At 41.9% G+C, this 8532-nt stretch overlaps 1 protein-coding gene across 1 annotated transcript; it reads right to left on the bottom strand.

Annotated features, from left to right (window-relative positions):
* Positions 1 to 5476: 5476 nt before the first annotated feature.
* On the bottom strand, positions 5477 to 8172 carry hs3st1l2 (heparan sulfate (glucosamine) 3-O-sulfotransferase 1-like 2; the record flags this gene model as incomplete). Its single annotated transcript, XM_079222137.1, has 2 exons — positions 5477 to 6142; positions 7906 to 8172. The coding sequence occupies 2 exons, from the start codon at positions 8170 to 8172 to the stop codon at positions 5477 to 5479; spliced, it is 933 nt and encodes a 310-aa protein (XP_079078263.1).
* Positions 8173 to 8532: the final 360 nt, after the last annotated feature.

Genomic DNA, 8532 nt, shown 5'->3' with positions numbered 1-8532 from the left:
TTCGTTTTGTTTACATCAAACATTGAAAATTCATTGAGAAGTAGTTATTGCAACCCTCTGTCCAGTGTTTTGTGTCTGTAGCACTTCAACAAATGTGTTAACCGTAAAATTGTTCCTCAGCTGCTGTGAACAGGCTACGTCGATCCTGCCGTCTTTGCCTCCCTGTGGAGCCGTTATCACGTCTATATAGTTGGTGCCCTGATATTTGGAGATGGGTTGAACCATATCTGTGCTTTAAAAATGTATTCACAGTACCTAAATGTATGCACAAACTGAAATGTCCCGGCTTTGAGTCATGACCTTTTTCAAGTAAAGAAGTCCAACAAGCTATGTGTTCAGGGAAATTACATATTTTTTCTTTGAATAAATACCCATTGCATGTCATCCTTGGCTTGAAACCACTACTGGAATTCTTTTTTGCAGTTTTGAATATGCTAAATCTTATAGGTTAGTTGTTAGGACTGTACTACACGAACAAAACCTTTAAAATAGTGTCATGTCAGCACTTGTCCTGCAGGGGGAGCCACTCACATTCTCAATAACACCCTTTTCCTGATTCAGTAAGAGATATAGTGCATATTATTCTGCCTTCAGCCATCCAGATCTGCACCATACAGCAAATATTTAGAGAAAATCTAGTTTTAAAAGCTACATGAAGCAAATTAAACGGTGTTAACAACATTGTGGTAACAGCAGTTTTCCAAAATACGCTAGTGATACATTTTTCCTTTAACTTTAGCCTTTTTTAAACTGGATTATGTATAAACTGTATACTGTATATATAACCTAACAGATCAGATTGATTTTAAATCTAATGTTATACTTGTGGCATAAAAAAACGCAACGGCATGAGGTTTGTTTTTGGATTTAATTGATCTAATCTAATTTAATCACAATATTCTGCAGAGATGTATGTATATATAAAAAGAGTATTTTCCGCTTTTAACACTTCAGTGAAACTATTGACTTGTATTAACTGACATTAAGTCACAATTCAAGAGGCCAATAATGGCTACACTGGATTTTATTTTACACATTTGTCATGTAAAGGTATATTTTCCTCTACAAGGTGACTGCATGATTCGTTTAAATGATGAGGATTCTGAAATAGATTTTTGCAGGTTTGAAGCACGCCTGTGTTTGTCATTGGGAGCTGGTTGTGAACATAGAGTATAGTAAGAATACATCAAATTGTTTAAAAAAAAGAATTGAAAAAGTAAATGCTAATGAAAACATTATGGTACCAACTGTACTAATAACAAAAATGGATTCAGGTTTCTTCCAGTAGTCGATCGCCGATACAAAAGTAAAAAAGACAATCACCAATCAAGATGGAGATGAACGTCAGTATTCAGTTCTCATTCGTTAAACTCCTTTAAAATGCATCACTTCAAATGAGTTACACACACACACACACACACACACACACACACACACACACACACACACACACAGAGGTTGCAGTCATCTGAACAACTTCCCATGATGTCTTCTCCTGGTGTTACCAGCATGAAACCATGTGATGTACTTCTGAACTATGTCTGTTGTGTTGTTGCTGTTTCCTGTTTTTATCATTTCTTTTGCTGTAATTGTGTTGCGAGTGATGATTTTCATTCCGAAGGGCATTTGGGCTGTTGATGACACTTTGAGCTCCGACCTTGAAAACTTCCCTTTTTTGTTAACAACACAGCTCGACAACAACGTGACTTCAGTTAATATTTTTGGAAGATGATTTGAAATCCTCGACTTTGCTGTCGAAAATCACTGAAGAAGTGTTTCCCAATCAGCCGGGTGAAAACGATGCCTCTTTACTCCAGAGATGCTGCATTGACAGTGTAATTAAACGTGAAGTATTTGAAAACATAAAACCCCCACAGTGGAAGCAGTGATAAGAGATCCTGTTGTTGACTTTAAACTACAACCATGGGGTCAGTGAGGAGCAAACATCGTACTGTTTCTCAAATGTTCTGGATCTCAGTTGAGGACTCACATACCCCTTTCTTAAATAGTGACATAATATCTACAATGTACTATTAAACCCATTTCTATCTCTTTTCTTCTTTCTGAAAAGTTGCCATATGTTGCTCAGAATAACTATCGAGAAAACAGTCACAAAATGCAATCTATTGGTTTTGTGTACATGGACGAAAACAATGCCAATGAAAAGTCAATTCAGATCATATTTCGTGGTCGACGCACACATGAAACACATCCACATGGCTATGCAGCGGTCAGAGCTATGCAGCGGAGCATTACATATTGCTAAATTTAATAGCACATACTTTTTAAAAGAACCTGTTGATCCCTACGCCCCCCTAATTAATCAAATCAAGAAAAAAACATGGTATAAATCCCAAATTAGGGTGATTGAAAACAATATGGTGATTGAAAACGTTTTTCCTAAACTCAACTGCTGAAAAAGTTTTTTTGTTGCCAAAATCTAACGTTTGTTTTTGTAACGTAATATTGTCCAGGAAAAGAAAACCAAAATGCAACCAAGAGGTTGCATTTTGTGACTGTTTCACAAAGTGCTGTCAGAGTGGGTCGCAGCAACAAAGAAAAAGATGGACAAGAAACAAAGTGTAACAATGGTATGTGATGAAGGGATGTGCCAAACTCCTTCTTGGCTCGGCAAAGAAAGAAGCTTCAAGGTGGGCGGGGCCAGATGCTCTTTTCCTTTGCAGACTCCTTGTTTGCAGTCTTTATGTGAAGCTAAGCTAACCTGCTGATGGCTGCAGGAACGAGAATACTTCCCACAATGTAAAATGCGTGCTTATTGTTCAGCTAGCATATGCATACTTGTTTTATTCGTCTTGAACAACCTTGCTTTTGCAGCAATTCTTTATCTTCATAATCACTCTTGAGAAGCCTTTCCCTTTAGTTCCCTGACAGAAACTTAAAGGAGTTGAACTCCGGGTTTACACCTCAGCGTCTCGCTCCTCTCATTATGTCCTTTACAGCTCCAGCTGCCTGTAAGTGTCAGAAAGTATCTTTGTTCAATGAGCTGCGAATGATGTGGATGCGATGAGCGACGAGGCCGCAGAAGAAGGGTGACGGGACTGAAAACTGTGGTTGATTGAAACAAAGTTTTGTTTGCTCATGTGTGACTCAGAGGTGGAATGACTCCGAGAAGAATCAGCGAGGATCAACATCAACAGGACCGACCTTTGCGAGAGCAGCATAACTCCGCTCTCGTTCCGAGGACCCGTACAAGGAAACCTCACATCTTTTATTTTAACATTTGGCCCGTTTACATTTTGCATGTGGAGAAGTTTCCCTCGAGGGCTTCCTACCAGTACAGGATTGTTTTAACCCAAATCATGATCTTTTCCTAAACCCAACCAAGTGGGTTTGCTGCCTAAAACTAAGTCTCAAGGGCAAATATCGTCGACACACATCACATTTCACTCACAACCACCAGTGTTAGTCTCTTGGTGGCGCGAGAGGAAAAGTCAGGGGATCACAAACCATCCCTAGAAGCGCTCATGTGACTAAAACTAAACTATTGGGCCTCTTTTCCTGCTGCATACAATACCAACCAACATCTGGCTCTGGACTTCAAAGGTTATAATTGGCATTCGTTCCCAGGACAAATGACTCTGCAGTCGTCATTGGTATTCACGAGGATCGTGGTATAAAAAATTAAAAAAATTGCAGACTTTGAGAGGGAACCGGAAGTGCAAAAATACTCACTCATTTCCGACTCATCCTTGTATGGGAAATTAGTCCATTAGAGAGTTTTGGGTGTTATACGTGCACATTTTGTTGGGAAAAGCAGTGATGACCATCTTGGCTGATCAGAGAAAGAAAGCACCCAAAACTCAGTTTGACTGACAGGTGATCTCCGGGACGTGCGGCACAGAAACGCCACGAGACGAAGTTGGCTGGGAAGCTGCTGCAAACCCAGGAACCCCAACGCATGCAGTAAAGATGTCTCTGATCAGATGTGACACGAGATGTATTGTCCACATGAGCGCCATGCAGCCTCAGCAGGGAACACATGAAAGACACAGCTGCCTCACATCTTCAAAGAGCGAGACTCATTTGTTTATTCTCTCTCTCTCGTTTTCTCCTGAGGACGGTGGGGAGGGGGCCAGCCAGAGGTCTGCCTTCAGCTCCCATTCTCTTCTGCGGTGTTTCTAGTAATGAAAAGTAAAAAATAAAAAATATATATTGCTCGATTGCTGCAACAAGAGTTAGCGTTCCACCTGAAATGAGTTCTGAAAGCATTTATATAATCACTAATTGCATATGTAGTTGTATATATATATAAAGGAGACAGTATATAAGAAGTGGACAAAGTCCCAGTGAAGTCACCAAATTGGTTTGTGGACTGCTGCTTTGAAGCCTTAATTTTGACATTAAGTGAAGAAAGATTCAGGTGGCCTTACAGGTGCCTTACAGGTGCCTTACAGATTTGTTCCAGTGCGCTGGTGTAACTGGAGTTAATACCTTGACAGGAATAACATCAGGATGAAGAGAAGCGCAGGCGTCCTTTGATCGTCGATATAAAGAACGTGTTAGATCGGCACTGACAGAGAACATCTTCATGCACTTTGAGCGACAGTCTTTATGTTTGATGTTTTTAAAACCCATGAAACCTTCTCGCTGGGTTCATTGCAGTCTGGCTACCAAACAGGAGACTGTTGGACTGAATACATTTATTTGAAGGACATCTTTATAAAAAACAAACAAAAAAACTAAACCAGCAATAGGGCACTGCATTGGCCCTGAGAGTATAAAAGAAAACAAAAACAAGCTTTCAAGGTGGCTATTTCAAAAGAAGTAAAAGGTATTTTCACTTAAAGTTTCTCTAAAAGTCAATCTTGTAATTACAACAAAAGAATGAAGTTAACAGAAAAGACTCAACTAAAACATTTCTACAATGCACACAAACATGTTACAATCGTCAAAAATAAAAAAGAGGGGAGTTGGTTTCGGTTGAAAAATCGTCCAAATTGAACCTCAATTTGCTTTTCTTTTTAATGCAAGAGGCGTTGACATGAATTCATGAATTCAACAACCTTTTCAACACTATTATCCACATCACTTCAAAGTCTGCACGCTGTCATTTTAAAACCCACAAGCGGTTTGTTGTGGTTTCTGCTCTCAAACTTGCGTACGTCCTCGCCGCGTGAGTCTATCCATCCACGGTCGTGGTCAAGGTTTGTGTTGGCCACATGTTCAACATCCTCTCTCTCTCTTACACACACGCACACGCACACACACACACACACACACACACACACACACACACACACACACACACACACACACGCAGTATGTGCTGCTTTAGTTGGCCACATTTACACCTGAGTCGGTATCAACAACAAGAGATGTTCATGACAAAAATCGTTCCACTCGTCTACCTAAAAAAACACACAAACCACAGTTTTCTCTCTGCCGCGGTGTCCCTGAATGTGTCGGCATTATTTGGGGGGTGTTCTGTCTCCACAGTTGCTTTGTCACAGCTGGATCAGCACCAGGAAAACGACCTCCCCACCATCTCAAAGAACATCTTGTTGGGCTTCCTGAAGTAGCGACAGAGCTTCTTAAAGGCCTGGGTGCTGAGCGGCGCGTGCGGCCGGCCTTTGGACTCGTCCAGGCACTTGTCGTGGCCGGCGGACAGCAGGCAGTAGAAGCCCTTGGTGGAGTTGTAGTAGAAGTTGTCGGGGCTTATCCTGGGCTGGAGGTCCAGAAACCTCTCAGCCTTCCTCAGCTCGGGGAAGGGATCCTGAATGAGCGCTTCGCCGTCCACCACGTGGATCTGCTCCCTGGGGAAGATCTCCAGCCAGCGGGCCAGATGCTGGTAATACAGGCTGCGCTGCAGCGCCTTGTAACCGGGGTCAATGTGGCCCTCGTGGATCAGGAGCTCCTCCAGCGGCTGGTAGGGCTTGTGGCGGGTCAGGCGGTTGTGGAGGACCTGGGTGTAGTCGGAGACCAGCCTCTCTGCCGGGTCCCGGACGATGAGCAGCAAGCGGACGGCCGGGTTCATGTCCCAGACACGCGAGGGAACCTGAGGGGACGCAAAGTAGCCGGGGGTCTTCTCCACCGTCAGCTGATCGGGGAGGGTCAGGGGCATCTGGGCTCGGTACCAGGCCAGGCCTCGGCGGTAGTGCTCCTCCACGTTGAAGTAGTGCACCTGACAGAGATTAGAGATTAGAGGGTTAATTAGATTAGATTAGATATTCCTTTATTAGTCCCGCAGTGGGGACATTTAAAGAATGTCCATAAAATGTCTCCTCTTGATGAGGAGGCATCATCAATGTAAAGTTTAACGAACAGACATCATGAAACTTGATTACTTACGTTAAGACAATTCTTTTTTTGTATCATAAGTTTTCAGAAATGTTATCTTTATATGTGCAAATGAGGCAGTAATGGCAACGTTTGGTGAATTTAGGATAAATATACACACGCAGAGAGTCGTAAAGTAAACACCTTAATGTGTATTATTTTTCTCAAAACTAACAAGTTTCTGTCTGCAGCGTCTCTCGCCTTGATGGGACCGAAAGAATGTGTGAGAAATGTTTCTATGAGACAATGAGCTCTTTTCATTTAGTCTCCATCTTGTCCAAACCAATCTATTACATCGCACCGGCTTGTCCATCGTTGCAGTCTTCACCTCAAACGACCCAGATCTGGATTTATCTCTGCTTTATCTCGGCTGAGCTGACTTTGTTCTCATTGCATGTGTGCCTCTCTGCATTGATGATAAACAATAGGGGGGAAAGCTCACCTAAAGTGGGACACAGATTCCCCCGAACACATTTACAGTATACAGGTTCATCTTGATATATTTATTATAAATGTACCAGGAAGGAAACATTTTAAACACAGTTTAATGAGGGGAAAGGAGGATAGTAGAGTCCATCAGTGATGTAGATTTATCGTTATTGGAACATTGCATCAGTTCAAGCGCTGACGTCATGCTTGAACCAGCTTGTATCAGCTCGCTCTACCGCCCAAACACGTCCAAACTTGTTGACTTGTCTTAGAATGTATGTTCCTGTGTGTCTGCAGCTGGCTCTCACTTCCCTATAATTTAAATTTAAAGGTTTAATATGCAGTTTAAATTACTTCTCCCTGAAGAATTCTTTTGTTTTCTTTGAGCCAAAAAAAAGAAAAAAGCCTATTGCATTGGTGTAACATTCTCTTTCTAATGGTTATTTCCCATCATCGCTCCCCAAGGTGGTATTTATGTGGTAACCTTTAAGCAGCATTTTAATATTGTAGATGGCACTGCATCTAAATTCTCTACATGGTCGAGGAGTCTTAAGGTGAATGTAAAATTATAATCTGTAACTAATCTCTAACTAAAGTAACTAATAACTAAAGCTAGATTAGTGACTCTATATATTGTCAGCAAATAGTGCGATTCGCTTCAATCAATGGACTAACCGATTAATCGACAGCTCTAAAATTCAGTATCACTGTACAATAAAGAGAGTAAACCTCTCCCAAAATAGAAATACTTTCGTAAAGTACTAGTATCATACAATTGTGCTTGAAGACCTACTATGCAGACCTAATTATTTTTACCCATAATATGAAGGTTTTGAGCTTCAGATGAAAACTTTGCAAACTTTCCCAATGCATCCCAATGAATTCTCCAACACGCTTGGAAAGGGAGGAGTGAGCGGAGAGGTATTAATTAATTAAATGCATTCTGCAACTTCACCACTGGATGTCGCTAAATCCTACACACTGCTCCTTTAATCTAAAAAATAACTGTACGTTTGATAAATAGTACAACGTTTCAATGTAGTGGAGTAGAAGTATAATGTAGTACAAATAGGAAATACTTAACTTAAGTACATTTAAACTGTACTTACGTACAGTACTGGAGTACTTCTACTCAGTTACTTTCCATCACTGGTGGTTACACATTTATGAGACATTTACCTCGGCCTTCGCCACTTCCACGTCTGGGTGCAGGTTGAGCATCTCCAGCAGGGCTCTGGTGCCGCCTTTCCGCACGCCAATAATAATCGCTCCGGGCAGCCGCAGCTGGGTGGCATTGTAAGAGGAAGAGGAGGAAGAGGATGACGAAGGGGAGGAGGAGGAGGGAGGGGAGCCAGAACCCCTGCTGCGTAATTCCCTTAAGCACACAGACAGCTGAGTCTGCAGCAGCAGAAGCACCAGCAGCGCTAGTATCACTGTCCACAGCATGGTGCCACACACACACACACACACACACACACACACACACACACACACACACACACACACACACACACACAGAGGTGGAGTGGAGGTTATGTGCACACACTCATGAAGCTGTGAATGAGTCGGGCTTGTTAGCAGTCAGCAGGGGGCCTCAGGAGGAAGCTCTTCGGTTGGACAACCTATGAAGGCAAGAAAATATGGTTATTGTCCACTTTTGCTGTCTCACTGTACCACTTTCTTCTTTTAAATACAAAGTAGAAAAGGGATAAATGCTGCTGATAAACAATAAAGTGTATTGCAACACATTAGTACATTTTATAACATATTAAGACTTGCAGCTCTTAAGACAAGGAAATGGAAGTT

Source organism: Taurulus bubalis (genome assembly GCF_910589615.1).
Source record: "Taurulus bubalis genome assembly, chromosome: 8".
In the NCBI taxonomy this organism is placed as follows: Eukaryota; Metazoa; Chordata; class Actinopteri; order Perciformes; family Cottidae; genus Taurulus; species Taurulus bubalis.
This window is presented reverse-complemented; position numbering and strand designations above follow the sequence as displayed.